This window comes from Sceloporus occidentalis, unplaced genomic scaffold, assembly GCF_023333645.1.
Source record: "Sceloporus occidentalis isolate IW3139 unplaced genomic scaffold, rSceOcc1.0.p SCAF_8, whole genome shotgun sequence".
NCBI classification, from domain to species: Eukaryota; Metazoa; Chordata; class Lepidosauria; order Squamata; family Phrynosomatidae; genus Sceloporus; species Sceloporus occidentalis.
Window position 1 is genome coordinate 22692749 of NW_028316988.1, and position 17586 is coordinate 22710334.

Consider the following 17586-nt stretch of genomic DNA (forward strand, 5'->3'; position numbering starts at 1 on the left):
TCTTTGACTGACAAGCACTGGATGTACTCCAACATCCCCTCACAATTTCCAGAGATGCAACAACAGCCACGTGCAATCTCCATTCAGAATAAGCAACATGTTCATGACCTTTTCAGTCTGAATGTACAATGTTGCTCTCTGTGAGACTCTGTTTCTGCCACTACCAGCAGAATACATCTATTTCACAATGGGTGAATATCCTTCCTACACATGCCACACGTATGTGTATGTATATTGCTTTCAGGAGGATAGCCTTTGACTATCAGCCAGCTTCCACACAAAGAATAGTTACCAGCTGTAGCCTTTACAACAACCTTTCAATGCAGGACCCATTAACAGTATAAAGACAAATGAGATAATGCATAGAAAGAGGAAAACTTTGAGCCTCTGAGACAGAAAAAAATACCTTCTTGGTCCTGCTCCCATACCCCACATCTGTGCCATGCTTTCACCAAGATGGAACCTGAGGATGTTTGGTTGGTGCCAGAGATCAGGCTTGCTAAAAAGCTGTGATCTGATCATTTTCTCCAAAAGGTGTGCTGGAGACAAAGAAACTGCAAAGTCGCCAGTGTCTTTCTCTCTCTCTCTCTCTCTCTCTCTTTTCTCTCTCTGTCTCCAAGTGAAGGGGAGGAGGGAGCAAGAGAGGGGGTGCTAGGGCAACAAATAGGGCCCTGATCTTCTTGCCTGGCTGGCAAAGAGACATCAAAGGTGGCATTTACTGCTTGGCCTCTTCGCAGGACCAAAAGGTGCATTTCCTGTTTCTGTGGTCTTTCTCTTTCTTACTAAGAAAGGGGAGGGGGACTTTTAGCCCACTCAAGGAGGGGCTGTTTCTTTTCTCTAGCTAAAGGAAAGGGGGGTCAGTGGGCTTTCCCACCTTTGGCCACTGAGGCTAGTGATCAGCATCTAGTGTTGGAGTTGGAAAACTGCAGGGATGGAAGTTAGTTCTTCTGATTTCTTTTTCTTCTCCCTCTCATCTCTGGCTCACAGCGTGCAGCTTGTTCTGCGCACTCATCCATTTTGTGCAAGCTATTGTGGTTGGTTTTTTTATTAGTCCTTTCACGTGTCTACTTTATAGTTAGCAGTTAGTCTATGCTTCTACGCTGTGGCAAGGTCACTGCCATGGAGGAAAATGACATCATTCAACCAACCTCAGGGGAGGGCAACAATGCCTCATCTCCATCACCTGGCCCAGCATTCCCACCCAGCATGGATGTGTGGGCCCAGATGACAACAATGTTCGCTGACTTGCAGCGGAAAATGTTCTCTGAAATGGCAGAACTTCTGGCTAAATGGACCCAGGACCAACCTGCACCTGCACCAGTGACAGTGCAACTTGAAGAGCCTCGACGGTTTCCCCTTTACAGGAACGGCGATGATTTTGAAAGCTTCCTGGAAAGTTTTCAGCGGACTTGTAGACGCCACGGGATCCCAGAGGATCAGTATATGAATGAACTTCGCCCACAGATCTCAGGAGTCCTCCGAGAGGTTGAAACCAGTATGGCACGGGAAGAGATGTAAGACTTTCAGCTCTTCGTACAGAGGGCGCACCAACGCCTTGGTATTACCCCTGAAGCAGCCAGAAGGCACTACAGAGAGACATGCAAAAAACCTAACTCTTCCTGCGTAGAGCTGGCTTACTCTGTGCGGCGCAACAGGGAAATTTGGCTCCAGGTAGCCAAAGCAACGTCGATAGAAGATATCTGCTTCTGCTTCGACCTGGAGCAATTCTTAGCACATTTTCCTCCTGATCTAGTCCACTATGTGTTGGACAAGGCCCCCAAAACTTTACAGGAAGCTGCAGAACTAGCAGAGAGCTACCTGGAACTCAGGAAGGATAAACCTGCCTTGCCCAGTGCAGGATATTACAAGACATCACAGTCAGTACATCAACTCCCGCACAAGGACAACCCTCAGTCGCAACCACCCACGGCCGCTACGCCTAATCCACCTCAACCATCTCGACAGTCTAAACCTCAATGCAGCCAGGGACAACGGCAGCTGTCTTCACCATCGCAAGGGAAACCCAAAGACAAAGATGCCCCAAAGTGTTATTCCTGTGGACAATTAGGACATATTAGGGCCCAGTGCCCACAAAAGTCCAGCACATACATGTTATGACTCGGGTCCAGGATCATGTGGCTGAGGCTGGGGCAACAGTGGACCCTGATCCCTCCATGATTCCTATACACCAACGACACACCCTGTGGGTGGGTGACAAGGAAGTCGTAGCATACAGAGATTCAAGCGCACAAAACTCGACCCTGCATCGATCCTTTGTGGACCCTGACCTCATTGATGAAGATACCAAAGTTCTGGTCAAGGGCTTCAGGGCACCACCAGGTTGGCTTCCCACGGCACGTGTCCCCATTCTATACAAAGGATGGACGGGACACTGGACTTTTGCAGTATACAGTGACTATGTATGTGACCCTGCATTTGTGGGGGAGGACTTGCACCACCGCAAGGAAGAGGGAGGGAAGGAAGGAAGGAAAGAAAGGGAAGGGAAGGGAAGGGAAAGAGGACAGAAAGAAAGAAATAGGGAAAGAGAGGGAGGGAGGGAGGAAGGGCAGAAAGAGAGAAGCAAGAAAAGAGGAAGGAAAGAGGGAAGGGAGGAAGGGACTATACTTCTAATGATGCAACCTAAAATAGCATTGGCCTTTTTAGCTGCCGCATCGCACTGTTCACTCATGTTCAACTTATGGTCTACTAGGACTCTCAGATCCCTTTCACATGTATAAAGTCTCCTTAAGCCAGGTGTCTCCCATAATCCTATATCTAACGAAAAAGAGGGGAATGGACTGTATTACATTACCATCTGAGAGGGAAGGCTCTCTGCCTCATGCATTTCAGGTATCCCCTCCAAACTGAAATACAGACAGGGAAATGATATCATCATCATCATCATCCATCAGGGCTAGCCTGCAAAAAGAGGCTCCTCCCTCCTTAAGTCATCTTTCGGCCTGTGAGGGAGTGAATAGGCAGGCACAGCTCCATCAGGGTTAGCCTGAACAAGGAGAGCCCTCCCTCTGGTCTATCTGCCTTGGTCCAGGCCTCAGAGGGAGAGAAGAATGAAGCCCCAAGGACACCCCTTTCCAGGCTGCAGGGAAGAGGCCTTTTGCCGCTTCCCCGCAGCCTGGAAAGCGGCGGATTGGGGCCTCAGCGGCTGCTGCTCTGACCGCTGAGGCCCCGATCCGGCTGAGAAAGGGGCGGGTGCAGGCTGCCGCTTTTCAGTGGTCTGTAACCTGCCTCCGCCTCTCTTCTCTAGACTCCCCAAAACTAATAGGGCCCCTCTCTGGACAAAGCAGTTCCCTAACTGACTATTCCCTCAGGAACGCCTGGAGCACAGTCCTCTCTTGGACTTGACTGTTCCCTCAACCTTCTAAACCCTAACTGACAAAACCAACTGCCAAGTGGAATCTTCATCAGCCAGCACCTGATTGGCTTAGGGCTTCTGGCTTCTGATTGGCTGGTTTGTAGTCAACTCCTCACAGGAATGGCCCCAAGGAGCCATGAGCAGGAAATGGCTGCAGGGTTGGGGGAGACTGGTTTCTGCCAAAGAGCTGAAGGGCAGAGGGCAGGCTTGCGCAATGTTTGTGGGCTCACAGCAGCCAAAGAATTGTGCAGCAAAACAGGAGAATAAGGACAGGATTAAAGGGGCCCCAAAAGACCAACGTAATAGGAAAGGGAGAGCAGGGGAAATGAGTCTTTTGCACCACTCCCAACTGAACTGAATGCTCTCCTAAAGAACTTACAGAAAAGGACACACATAGGATTTAGGGGAAAGAGTAACTTTTCAACAAGCACCAGGATGTGCTCCAGAATATGTGTGTGTGTGTGTATATATGTGTACATATATGTGTGTATGTGTGTGTGTATATATATATATATATACACACACACACATATATAAACCTATACACACACACATGTAAATGTATATATATATGTGTGTGTGTGTGTATATATATAATGTGTATATATGTGTGTGTGTGTATATATATATATAATGTGTGTATATGTGTGTATGTGTATATATATATATATATACACACACACACATGCATATACACACACACATATATATATACACACATATAAATGTGTATATATATATATGTGTGTGTGTGTGTGTGTGTGTGTATGTATATATATGTATATACACACACACACATATCTATATCAAGAAACAGAAACAACTCATGAGGCTGAACCTGGTTTCTTACACTAAGTTCTTCATTTGCATGAAACTGGATCAGTGTTGCCATTTCTTGTCAAGTTGCCTTTGACTTATGGCATTCCACTGAATGTGGGGCCTCCCAGAAGAGCCCAGTTCATCAACCTCCATCTCAGCTCACTATATGTGTCACTCTTGTCATTTTGGCTTTTGATTAATGACTTTATTATTTCAGTCTTCCATCATCCACTTTAAAGTTGTGTGAATCGTCTGTGACCTTTGTTTGCTTGTTTTCTTAACTTTGTTCTGGGCCCACAACAAACTCCAACTCCCAGAATTCCATAGCCTTTGAGCCAGAAAAAAGGAACTTTCGCCTCCCTCCGCCCCGCCCTCTCAGCCCCAGAAGCCACGCCCACTCCCACTCCCTCCGTCTTCAAAGGGGGAGGAGGGCGGGGCCTCTCGCGGGCGCTCCAGCCAATCAGCGGCCGCTTTCCGCCTCTTCCCCTCCTTCCCCTGTCAGATGGTACGTTCCAAGTCTTTAAAAGGGGGAGCGCAGTGTTCCTCGCTCTCTTTGGTTTCCGGTGCGCGAGAGGTAAGGGTCAATGAGAGGAGTAGGAAGAGGCCTAAGGCGGGGGAAAGCGTTAGCCCTCGTCGCCGCGGGGTGATGATGCCGAGATAGGAAGTGCCGTCAGATGCGAGAACTGACGAGAGCCTCTCTCCGTCTGACCGCGCCGCCGGAGCCCGAGAAGCCGAGCGAGCGAGCGAGCGAGCGATCCCTGGGGAGGGAAGAAGGGTCGGGGTGGCGCGGGGGAGGGTCTCAGCTGTGAAGGGAGCGGCTGCGTCGAGGAGGACGACAGGGACCCGGAGCGCGTGGTCTGCCACAAAATGGCCGCCACGATGGATATTTGCAGGTTTGGTTAATATGTCCTCTCTAGGAATCTCTAGGTCCTCCAGTGCAACTCTATGGTCAACTTTAACTAAAAGTTGCATTGAAAGGGCTAGAGATGATTCCTAGAGAGAACACTCCACTAGGCCTTTGTAGCTCCTCCAGTGCAGTGCAGCCCAATATGGTCAGTAGTATCTGTCGGACCACAGAGTTGCCCCGGAGGACCTAGGGATTCCTAGAGAGGGGTCAAAACATGGGGCTTTTGTTATTTATGGTTTTTCTATATTCAGAGGAACTTGTGCCCCTAACCCTACCTTTTGGTTTTTACTGACCAACATAAAAGTCTTGGACTCCTTGGGTGCCTTCCCAGAATGCCCTGGAAGAGATTGGCATTGGCTTCTGCCTTGAGTGCAGAGGCTCCCACTTCAGGGATAGAGTTGCTTTGGCATCTCCTTAGCTTTCTTCTCTCCCACCGTTTCCTCATGCTACGTTTTCTGCTCTGTATTGCAGTTTTGCCACTTTGCCATGTGGAGTGGGATCAGTCCCAAAGGCAGGAGGAAGAGGATGGCTGCCTCCACTGTCTATGCTGGCACTAGTGTGCCTTAGGACCAACCAGAAGGTAAGCCAGTAAGCTTCTGAAGCTGAACAATTGTGTGGCAAAGGCTGACTGTGATGAAACAAAACCTTTACTAAGCTGGAATTACCGGCAGACTCTTGCTGTTGAGAAGGTTCTTTCTGAGTAGCCCCTGCAGCAGAGCAACTGCTCTTCGTCTGTCATCGCTCCTGCTAATAGTGTTCTTTCCTCTGTAGGTATCGGGATAATATCTCTGTGAGATGAGCAGCTGTGATTCATATGACACTGGCAGGAAAGAGGTAAGGCTCACCAAGAGCTAGGTCCTGCCTGAAGTCCCATGTTTTTTGCATATTTGAAACCAGAAACGTATAGAAGGCATATTTCTGTGCCGTTCTACTAGAGAAAACACTTTAAGTGCTTTAACAGTAAATATTCCACCTAAACATTAGGAGGAACTTCCTGACAGGGCTGTTCGACACTGGAACACACTCCCATAATGGAGAGTGTGGAGTCCCCTTCCTTAGAGGTCTTTAAACAGAGGCTGAATGGCCATCTGTCCGGGATGCTTTGCTTGGCAGAATGGGGTTGGACTGGGTGGCCCTTGTGCTCTCTTCCAACTCTGATTCTATATTGCAAGACGGTAAATGTATTTAACACAGAATAATGCAGTGAGTTAAGTAAAGATGTGAAAAATAAGAGAAGGAATAAAGAGGTTCTCCAAGCCAAGGGCTTTCCAAAATCTTTGTTATTATGAGTAATTTGGCGGGCCTTGTATCTAACCTCACACAACACATTAGAGACCTCACCAAATCTGATTTTATGAGTCCTGCTGTGCAGGCGCTATGGTGTCTCTAATTGGGAGACTCTGCTCCTGTCACCTGGACTATTTCAGCAGTATGTTTTGGACCATATTTCTACAAAATAATTAAAACTTGTATAATTAACTTTCATGAAGATATACAGTTGGCTCTCTATTTTTGCAGGGGATCTGTTCTGGACCACCAACACCCCCCAAAAAAGAAGCTCGTGCATAGGGTTGAATGCCCCCCCCATGCGCACATGCTGTTAAGAATAGCAGAGCTCACCCTTTCACAGATATTTGAGGGCGCGGATCTCAGATCCGCAAGTTAGGAGGGGTGACTATTTAGTCGGGGTTTTTTTACTAATTGTTTTTGGAAAATGTTGAAATGTGATTGAAATAAAAGAATAAACTTTAAAATCTGGTTTATTTGTGTGTGTGCTTAATTGAGGATTTTTATTAACTGCCTCTTAGGCTTGAGATGCCATGTTTCACCAGTCCATCCATAGCTCTTATTTTCCTGTACAGAGTGTGCATCTGACTTTGAATAAGTGTTTTCAAAGATAGTCTATAGTGATAATGCCAACCTCTTTATGTGTACACAAACAGGTAATAGGCATAGGATTAAGGAGTATACAGGGATCACTAAGGAGTCCTACTGAACAGGAGAAGAAAAGGAATAGATTTTGGCATCTCCTAAGCTGAACAATAGTAATTATTGAATTTAGAAATTCAAGTGGAGAATGCAGTTAATTTGGGGTGCCCTGATTGAGGTCCTGGACATGGAAAGACTCCTGCCTGAGGGAGGAGCAAGCCAGGTGGAATGGGGAAAGGCAAAGGCTGCAATAGTTCTTGTCAGAGCACAAAACACTCTGGTCTTTCCAAATGCCATGGATGGGGCCACTAGAGGAACTGGGACAAAAGTAACAGGGTCAGCATTTGGGAGCTATGAATTGTGGAAAGGCTGATGCAACATGCACTGGGTATGAAACAGTGCAAGTCATAGCTTCCACATGATCCCAAGGGGACAACCTATATAAGGGAGAGGGACAAAACCTCCATGTTGGTTGTGGTTGGTGGAGCACTTTGATAGTCTATAGCAGTTGTGAGTATTCAAGACTAAGCAGTCTGGTATTCTGAACATAGTTTGTATTACTCCGAGACCAAGATTAAAGCCATTGAATGAATGCGGCTGTCCAGCAGTTCATTCTCCAAGAGAGGCAACAGTCTGCGTGGGAGGAATTTTCCTGTGTAGCTTGGAACAGAACTTCACACAGACCATCTGCTGGGTGTTTCTGCCTAGATGCATCAACTGCATGTGTGTATGCTGTACTCCATGTGTCTACACACCCCCAACAGTTCTCTCAGTAGAGGACAGTCAAATCATACACCTCCAATTGTGAGGTATGTGGGATACACTGCAAAAGGGATGTGCTCTATGTCCCCAATTAGATTTCCTCTGTGTCCGTTGTTTCATGGATGAGGGCTTCTCTGCTTAAAGAGAAGCAGTGCACCATTAGGCGAGCAAGTGAAATGCTTGTAATAGGGACTCAGAGTGAGGAAAGGAGCAGCAACACTTAAATGCAGGTGACTGTTGCTAATGGGCAGTGGGGCTGGAAGTTTCCCACAGCATTGTAACATTGATGGGAAATTGAGGGCTGGGGGTATGGAGCAGCTGAACATGTTGATATTCACAGCAGGCAGTCTAGTGGTGAGCTTAGTATCTGGGTGGTGCCTTTCCCTCACAAGAAGTGTTAGAAACAAAAATCCACATGTGTACCAGTCAGGCTTGCTTTGACCTAACACCAGAGATCCTTGCAGACGGCCTTCCCAATTGCCACACGATGGAATAAGTGAGATTCCAGAAACCTCACTTGCCAGTTTCTGGAAATAAAACAAGCCCTGTATTCGACTGTTGCTTTTGGAGTTTTTAACCCCACTAAAGTGGATGGGCAGCACTGTGTGCCCTCCTGAATATTGAGCTGTAACTCCATTCAGCAGAACTGATGATGAACACAAGCTTCCCACCCCTGTCCTAAAATAAGGGGGAATTAAGGAAGTGTCTGAGTGTATATCAGAATATAAATGAAAAATAAAGCAGTTGGGAAACACTGATTTTACCCATCTGTCTCAGAAGTTGTGGAAAGAAGAGAAATCTGGTCTTGGAAGCTCTGTTCTCTCCAACTTGCTTGCTACCTGGTGTGAAATTTTACCACTGCCAATTCATATCTAGTAAAGCTCTGCTCTGGGCCCCACAACAAACTCCAACTCCCAGAATTCCATAGCCTTGAGCCAGACAGAGTTAAAGAGGCGCCAAACTGGGTTATTTCTCCAGTCTGGATGCAACCTTAATCAGTATTAGAAGAATTTCCAAGTGGAGGGAAGCCATTGTTCCTCATTCTTTGAGCCATTTCTGATTCATGGCCACCTTCAGACCTTATCCAGGGTTTTCTTGGCCAGTTTCTTCAGAGGGGGTTGCCATTGCCTTTGCCATCCTCTGAGGCTGAGAGAGTGTGACTTGGGTCACCTAAGGACTTTACACAATTGAACCAGGATTTGAACCCTGGCCACTGCCCAGTGCTCCAACCACTACGCCCCTCTGTCTGGAGGGAAGCGGGGCTCCCTTTATGCTCTGGTCAGGCCTCCAATGGGGCCTTGAGTCGAGTTCAAGGCGCCTCGTTCGAACAAGGAAGGAGGCCGGGCCCTTTCTGAAGGGAACCTTGTTTCCAGGTTCGTGTTTTCCTCCGGGCCGATTAGAGGAAAGGACCAACGTCCAGTGCCACTTCCGGTGCCTCTGGAGGAAGGGCGGAAGCGCCGGTGGAGCAGAAGGAGGCTGGTAGGGAATGGACCAGTCATTCGCACTGAAGAAGTGACCCGGTTTGACACCACTTTGACTGCCCTGGCTCTATGCTATTGTGTCTGCTCTGGTCAGGCCCCACCTGGAAGAAGACTGTGTCCAGTTCTGGGCTCCACAATTCAGAAAGGATGTGGAGAAACTGGAGCCATGTGTCCAAAGGAGGGAGACTGAAACGGGGAAGGGTCTGGAAACCATGAAGCCCTATGAGGAAAGACTTAGGGAGCTGGGGATGTTTAGCCTGGAGAAGAGACGGTTAAGAGGCGACATGACAACTATGTTTAAATATCTGAAGGGATCTCACATTGAGAAGGGAGCAAGCTTCTTTTCTGCTGCTCCAGAGAATAGGACCCAATGGAGCAATGAATGCAAGCTGCAGGAAAAGAGATTCCAGCTCAACATTAGGAGGAACCTCCTGAGAGTAAGGGCTGTTCAACAGTGGAACAAACTCCTTCCTCAGAGTGTAGTGGAGTCTCCCTCCTTGGAGGTCTTTAAGCAGAGGCTGGATGGCCATCTGTCAATGGGGATGCTTTGACTGAGAGTTCCTGCATGGCAGAAGGGGGTTGCACTGGATGGCCCTTGGGGTCTCTTCCAACTCTAGGATTCTGTCCTGGGAATTGTCATTTTGTGAGAGATTTAGCCTTCTCTGTCAGACATATCTGGCACCACAACAGACTACACTCCCCAGGATTCCATAGTATTCAGCCATAGCTCTTAAAGTGGTGTCAAACTGGGAAGTGGCCCTTAGAGTCCTGCTTATGATTAAACGTGCAGTCAGATGCAGTGTTTAACTATTCATTAGATTAGATAATGGTTTGCCTTTGGACAATGTGTGTGTGTCGGGGGGGGGGGGATAAATGGCTAGAAGAAACAAAACAGTAGTTTACAGGTAGCTGTTTTTCCAATGTACTGGGGATAAAAGTAATTTTTTTTGTTTGTGTTTTAGAATTGGTTGAACGATTGTGTCCTGCCAGGATGGGCAAAATTAGACCTAAAGAAACACAGACCCCATCAGACAACTCTGCGGCTAAGCTGGAGAATCATGGAAAACAGCACAGGAAGAAGAGAAAGCTAAAAAAGAAATTAAAAAAGAAAATCAAAGAAGTGGAGAAGAAATTGCAAAAAGACTCCAAGCCAACAGCCGAGTTGCCTCCAAAAACCCCTCAGGAGGTTTCAGCTAACTGGAAGGCCTTGCAGGAGGTAGGAAGAAGGAGCAGCCCTTTCTCCTCCTCCTCCTCCTCTTCCTTCATGGGTCCCCTGCCAGGACATGGGAGGATGTCACCTTTAGTGCTGGCAGTCCCCTGGCAAATCCCTCACTTGTCTGGCTAGGTTGCTTGCCACAGGCATGTGTGCCTGGACTCCCCTTTAAAAGCATCTGCCTTGCTTTGCTGCCTCAAGCCAGAGGTCTCTCTAATCATATATACTCAGGAGAAGCACTTCCATACTTCCAGAAAATGTATACTTCTACTCAGGTCAATTTAAAATATAAACACCTCTCCTCTCTGATATTGTGAGGGTTGTGAGAGCTGCAGGGATAAGAGGGTCTTGTGTCCTTACACTCTTTCCCAGTGGAACTCTTCTGAGTGGGATGAAATCGATCCAGCCTTTCTGCAATCCTTACAAGCAGGGCAAGGCCTCCTCCTGTTTTTGCTCCTTGTTTTCTGACAGTTGGAGGTACAGTATACTGTCTCCATAGATGGAGGTCCTGTTTAGCTTGGTGTCTCATACTTATTAGGCCACGGATCAGCAAATACTTTTGCAGGAGGGGATTGGAGTAAGTAGTAGGCGACTATGATTGAGATCTTATTTTCCCCAAAGGCCCTTCTATTAATTTCCTTTTGTTATGGCCAGCTGCCTCCCTTTAGTCACCTTTTTTTTTGGTTGGCAACTTGTGGGTCAGATAGTTCCTTGCTTTGTCCCAGAGCTTCCAGTTGCTGACTCCAGTCAGTAGATCCACTCACCACTTGTTTAAATCTTTTGCCTTCTCCTTGGCTCATGGCAAGTGAGTCGCTGAGATGTCCAGGGTTAGAATTCTCCCAAAGACAGGAGGAGCGGGAGGAATTCAGAAGAGTTTGGACTTCTTCTTTTTATTTTTCTCTTTTATTTTCCTTTTCCTTTCTATTTCCTTTTATTTATTTATTCATTTTGGCAGTACAACTCCGCAAATCCCTCAGCCAGCACACCCTTTAGCCATGTGATCCAAAAAATATAGTTTTTCCTAATGTTGTGTTACAGGGACTAGTTGGGTGCCCTATATCATGGAGTTGGTTTGACTCCAGTTCCCTACCCTAAATTAAAATGCTGTGATTCTTGTTGCTTTCAAGCTTCTCAGACAGAATGCTGCCATTTTGAATTCCACTGCACCCGACACCAGCTCCAAGAAAAGAAATGGAACCAGAGCAGGAGGAATTGTCTCCCAAGTCAAGGGAACAGAGACAGTGCTGACCCCCAAGCCTACAGAGAAAGCCCAGAAGATCTGGGCTGACATACTCACTCAACCTGGACAAACAAAATCTGAATACAACATACACAGAAAGAACATGCCTCTGGCCCAGGGGAGCAGAAAAGAGCGCAAGGGAGGCAAACGAAGTGCCAGTGATGAGAAAGAACACAGAGCTGTTAAGCAGAAATGGCGGGAAGAGGAAGAGCCAGGAGAGGCCCAGCCAGCAGAGTAAGTCCTTCAGGCTTTACCCTTAGCCATACCTAAAGGAGGATGAGTACCAGCATTCAGGTGCATCGAGGCCAGAAGTAGAGAATTGGGGCCCTTGTAGTACAGGAACTTAGAACTTAGTAGGACCAATATATTTCCCTTGTCAGTATGTCAATAGCTCATTTCAGGCAGGAGTTCTATAGCTCTAGAAGGCATGGCCTGCTGTGGCTAGTAGATTCTACTCTTGAGCAGACTTATGTGGGTGGTGAAATAGCTATTAAACCTGGGATGTTCAGCAGCCATATTTCCAAAGAATCTATGCTGTAAATAAATAAGAAATGATGTTCACAAATATTTTGGACACTTCTCTCTGCTGTGCTGCTATAAGGCAACCTCCTATGTTCTTTGTTGTTCTGGGTGGTGGAAAAATGTGCTTTTTCTTGAGATGAAGTTAGGGTAATACTCCAGAAGTAGGTTCCTTACCACAAAGTACTTGGCTCCTGGGCACTACTGTTCACCCCTGGAGCTGGTGAAAGAGACCACCATGGCTAAGTGGCGGAACCATGAGCCACATGCAGAAGATCTTTGGCCCTGTGCCCAGCCCTTGGAAGGCTCTCAGGGAAAAGGATGGGAGGAACCTCAGGCCTGTGAAGCAGGTATGTCCATGATCTGTCTCAGCATAAGGCTATTTGAGATGTGGGTTGATACAGAAGATTTAGCACAGTGATAGAAAGTGTGCAGTCCTCCAGGTGTGCTTGATCCACATTTCCCATCAACCCTCTAGATAGTGATGAGGGATGATGGGAGTTGCAGTCCAGTAACACCTGCATGGAGCAGCTGTAAGCTTCTTTAAAGTGTTCCAGATGCCATTCCAGGCAGAATTATGTCACGGTAAGCAAGCACACTTGTGTCTTCTTGCTTTTCCCAGGAACTTAGGAAGGTATTAAAAAGATCATCTCATTTCTCTCTCTCTGCTGGAGTATCTTCCTGTTGAGTGACTGGCCCAAGTGAACCTCACAGCTGGTCACAGGGCTGGAACCCTCTCAGCCATGGCCCTTTATAGTGACTCTCTGGCCTGCTTTTTGCTCAGGTGTCTGTGGTTTTGCCTTCCAGCATCTGGTTTGATGATGTTGATCCAGATGATATTGAAGCTGCCTTGGGACCAGAAGCAGCGAAGGTGGCCCGGAAAAATCTCGGCATCCAGGAGAAGAGACCCGAGCAGCTGTTAGGCCAGGTGCTGGAGAAAGAGAGAGCTTTTGAAGGGTGAGTGTTTGTGTGTGAGACTGACATTTATAAGTCAGGGTTGTTGGCCATAAAACTATGACAGTGTTTAAAAGAGAAGAAGTAAATATTAAAAGAAAAAGGCTGTCCTGAATACATCCAGTTTGGTCTCTACTGCAGTTACACAACAGAACCAAAATAATCCAAAAAATATCTAAGCCTGTGTGCTTTAACTTACTGCCCAACCAGCTTGAAATACTGGCTTTGTGAAAGTGGATTCCACTAGTTTCCAGTTAAATCTTCAGTGATTAATGTACTAATCAAGAAAAATACTTTCAGCTGCTTAAGGGTATGCAACAAATTTGGAAAGCTATAGCCTGTTACAGACTGCCAAAATAAAGCTGCTTCGTGTCTCTTTGGAGGTATGCTATTTAAATGATGCATGGGTCCTAAGAGTCCGGAGTTCGCACCAAAGCCACACTCCATTCCTAAGCACCGGAGTGCAGCTTTTGGTGCAGCTTCCGGATTCTTAGGATGCATGCATCATTTAAATAGCATACCTCCAAAGAGACCCGAAGCAGCTTTATTTTGACAGTCTGTAACAGACCATGTCTTCCATCTGAGACTCAAGAGTGACCAAGGGCCAAGATGGAGAGAGGCTCATACCCTACCCCATCCCACCCCATGCATGAGCCTCTTCCCATAGTAAGCCCCTCAACACTCTTTCCTTGTGTTTTGGGTTAGTGACAGAAAGAATCAGCGAGGTTCTGCTAGAGTATTACAAGCAGCTTATGCTGTGGGAAAATTGGAATCTGTTACCTTGGACATCTTGCAAGATAGATGCCATTTGGTGTCCAGCTGCCAGCTGGGAAGATTCAGAAGTGGCAAAACCTGCATAATATTGCTTGCCAAGGTCACTTTGGAGGGTGACTTCATGAAAGTATGACCATTACTATAATTTTGGTCTGTGGGTTCAATAGTAGCATCATCACCCTAGAACAGCCACACCGAGAAGGCAGAGATGGGGTGGGGGGCAGTGAACTTTCCTCCAGTTGGTGAGTTAAGATCACAAGTGCCTTTTTTACTCCGGGACAGTCTGACGAAGGCGGTGGCCATGGACTGCGAAATGGTGGGTGTGGGACCTGAAGGTGAAGAGAGCATTGTGGCCCGTGTGTCCATTGTGAACCTCTTTGGCAAGTGTATTTACGACAAGTACATCAAGCAGACAGAAAAGGTGACGGACTACAGAACAGCCGTCAGTGGGATTCGGCCAGAGCACTTGAAGGCAGGTGGGTTGTCCATTGAGTGTGCCAATTTGGTTGTAATGCTGTAATAGCATGGCGTGGTCTTGATGGCGTTGGTTCTTGGGTAGTTCTTCTGACATAGTACTTGCCGCCGCCCCTCCTTTTTTTGGGCAAAGGCCTTCTGCCTCACTGTGATGGGACTTGGAGGTACTGTTTTACAGTGACTGTGTTCCCTGGCCATTCTATCTCAATCCAGGGAGGCTGTCATGGTCCCAAACCAGTGTCTGTCATTAGTAATGTAATGAAGGAAGGAAGGTAAACAAATAGAAGCTTAATCCAGGCAAGGCAGAGGTGCTCTTGGTCAGTCAGAAGGCATGGTGTGCTACTGCATGGCGGAATGGGATTGGATTGGATGGCATTTGGGATCTCTTCTGTGAATTCCTGCACCTTCTGTAGGCACCTTGGGTGGGCAGCCCATGTAAAAGTGTCTGTTCCATAGTGTTTGGCTGTTCTTGGCTTCTTGTTTAGTTAATGGTTTAATGTGTCAGGCATTCTTTCCTTTACTTGAAGCATGCTGGAGATCTGCAGGGGCCTTAAAGGTAGTATAGAAACAGAAAAGGAATAAACACAGTAGCACCAGGTTTAGAAAAGTCCCCTGAGATAAGACATGGATCCTTTCCAGTCAGTCTCCCCCAGGGACATATTTTGTGTGCCACATAGAAAAAGACAGAGGGGGATTGTACTTGCTGCAGTTGGTGATGCTTCAGTTGTGGTGGGCAGTTAACCCCCCTGTTGTCCAGGGCCCCATGGATATAAGCTCAAGTGACAATGATGGGGAGGCTGGACTGACTTGTGCCAAGACTTTTTACACCTGGAGTGGATTCTGTAGTGAAGGTGGGTAAATGGTGGGGACTGTTGTGAACTGTGAACACCACTCAGTTTTAGCATCAGGGCTTTTAATTGCCATATTTCTCTGTGTTCCGCTTTTTTTATTTATTTAGGTGAAGATTTTAAAGTTGTTCAAAAGGAGGTGGCCAGTATTCTGAAAGGACGTATCTTAGTTGGGCATGCTCTTCACAATGACTTGAAGGTACAGAGCCAAATGTTGAGTGTTTTATGGTTGGACTCTCCATACCCACCTCTCCTGCTCTTGCCAAGGGCCTATAATCCTTGAGGCCTCTCACTTTGGGATGTCCCTGTGTTAGGCTGCACAAAGACTGCAAGTACCTTGAACACTTCTTTGATGGAAACCTGTCATCTTTCAGATTCTGTTTCTTGACCATCCGAAAAAGAAAACCCGGGACACCCAGAGATACAAACCTTTCAAGCAGCAAGTTAAGGTAAGGGTTGAAAGCTATCTTGCTCCTTTTGAAACAACAAGCTGTTTGTGGAGGAGGAGGCTACTAGCAGTGAGGACCAGCTGCCCATGTGGCACCATTTCCTTCTGCCCAGTCTTACTCCACCTGACAGTTACACTTCCATGAAACTGCTGATGGCACATTAACACCTGGGCTCACCATTTCTTGGAGGGACTCCAACTGCTTCTTCTTCTGTCTCACAGACTTCCACAAAAGAATAGAAATGTTTTCTCTGGCAGACTGTTGGGAGCCCTGTGCTTCTCCCCTTTGGGAGGCAGAACCGCAGCAGAGGGGCTTGCTTAGATCAGAGAAGGGGAGGGGATGCTAAGTGCTTGGGTGCCCTGGGCTTATCCCTCTGGGTCATTTGTGCATGTGAGGCATTGTGACAAGGAAGTGAAGCCCAGCCCTCATCTTTGAACAGTAATGGCTTCTTCTTCTTCATGCAGAGTGGGAGACCGTCCCTGAAACTGCTGTGTGAGAAACTGCTGAATGTGAGAGTGCAGACATCTGAGCACAGTTCGGTAGGTAGCCTTCCAGACAGTGGTTCTGGTAGTTGGCTCAATATTCTTGGGGGGCTTATGAGGGGAAAAGATTTTGCTTTTGCTTCTTTTCTCAACCACCCTGCCCATATCGTCAGAAAATCCTTCATATCTGCTAATCAGTGACATTGCTCATTCCATGTTTATTTGATATGACTCGTTCTCAGCGCATGACCTTGATGTTGCCATTTATTACAGTGTGAGGTTCTTGCAGCCTTCCAGATGTTGTAGAACTGTATCTCCCAGCATTCTTCACCATTGGCTGTATGCTGACCCAAGGAGCCTGCTGGAAATTGCAATTCTACGTCATCTGGAGGGCCGCATGCTTCCTAGCTATTGTGCATGGAGGCTGTATGCTCAGATGCTAGATACCTTTTTAAATCTAATCTTTTTTTACCCTAAACTGGGTTCACTCCATTTCTAGACTAGGTCTGCTGAAATTGAGAAGAAAGCTGTTACTGTTGTTTATAGTTTGTGGTAACACAGGAATTCTCTGGCGTTTCTGACAGGCATTCCAGCACCTTTGGATGCTACTCCTGGTCAGCAGACAGGACCCAATGGTGTTGGCCATCTCCAGGGGGAGGGTCCGCCTTGCTATATTGGGTGTAGAGACCTTAGCCAACCCCGTGTTGTTCTGTTCTGACTGGTCACTGCTCCTCAGAGAAATAGGGTCAGGGGTCTTTCCCAGCCCCACTGAAGTTGTTTAGCTGGAGCTAAACCTCTGAGCTGTCTCTCTTCCCATTCTATTTTTGTCTGATATTTTATACAGAACAGCCAGGAAGTGTGTCTTTCCTGTATTTTCCTGCTTTTTTGGTTGGCCTGATTAAACCAATATGGATTTTGGAAATGTTCCTGCAATATTTCTTCAGTGGCTTCATCTAATTTCTGTACATAGCATTTGAAACTGACTCCTCTCATATTTCACTGTCTCAGATTGAGGATGCCCAGGCAGCAATGAGACTGTACACCATGGTGAAAAAGGACTGGGAAGCATCACTCAAAGAAAATTCAAAGACCAAGAAAGAATGAGCCAGCTTCTTCAGCTTTGTGCTCCTTACTGGACATCCCCATTCCCCTGTGCTGACTGGAGAAAAAGCATGGAGAACTTTGTAGTTGTTCTCTTTATTCCAAATTACGCATCATACAGAAATTCATCTGAAGTATCAACCTTTTGTGTCCCCCTGTGGGCAGAACATTGGGAGACTCTCATGTGGACTGACAATCATATGTATGGACATACAGTTTTTCAAATATAGTTTTCTTATCTGGAGTATTGTTAACTGATTT

General features: G+C 46.8%; 1 protein-coding gene and 1 non-coding gene across 4 annotated transcripts; both read left to right on the forward strand.

Annotated features, from left to right (window-relative positions):
* The first annotated feature begins 4692 nt into the window (after positions 1-4692).
* Positions 4693-17579, forward strand: LOC149308193 (RNA exonuclease 4-like). Of its 3 annotated transcripts, XM_089535304.1 has the most exons (11): positions 4693-4766; positions 5571-5679; positions 5871-5933; positions 10234-10487; positions 11612-11958; positions 13051-13200; positions 14254-14447; positions 15404-15492; positions 15668-15742; positions 16207-16281; positions 17233-17579. In XM_089535304.1, exons 4-11 carry the CDS (start codon positions 10263-10265, stop codon positions 17326-17328), a joined length of 1251 nt encoding a protein of 416 aa, XP_089391430.1. In that variant the 5' UTR covers positions 4693-4766; positions 5571-5679; positions 5871-5933; positions 10234-10262; the 3' UTR covers positions 17329-17579. The 3 variants fall into 3 exon arrangements, with proteins under 3 accessions (XP_089391430.1, XP_089391433.1, XP_089391431.1); XM_089535307.1 differs by lacking the exons at positions 4693-4766; positions 5571-5679; positions 5871-5933 and adding an exon at positions 7762-7837; XM_089535305.1 differs by lacking the exons at positions 4693-4766; positions 5571-5679; positions 5871-5933 and adding an exon at positions 9201-9269.
* LOC149308194 (small nucleolar RNA SNORD49) lies at positions 4832-4902 on the forward strand. Its single transcript, XR_016282256.1, has one exon. It is a non-coding gene; the product is annotated as a small nucleolar RNA SNORD49 (small nucleolar RNA).
* Positions 17580-17586: the final 7 nt, after the last annotated feature.

What these genes read in the sequence shown, in the direction of transcription:
- LOC149308193 (XM_089535304.1), top strand. Translation starts at nt 10,263, where the DNA reads ATGGGCAAAATTAGACCTAAAGAAACACAGACCCCATCAGACAACTCT. An exon ending in GGAGAGGCCCAGCCAGCAGA is followed by an intron (nt 11,959 to 13,050) that starts GTAAGTCCTTCA and finishes TTTGCCTTCCAG; the next exon opens with CATCTGGTTTGATGATGTTG. An exon ending in AAAGAGAGAGCTTTTGAAGG is followed by an intron (nt 13,201 to 14,253) that starts GTGAGTGTTTGT and finishes ACTCCGGGACAG; the next exon opens with TCTGACGAAGGCGGTGGCCA.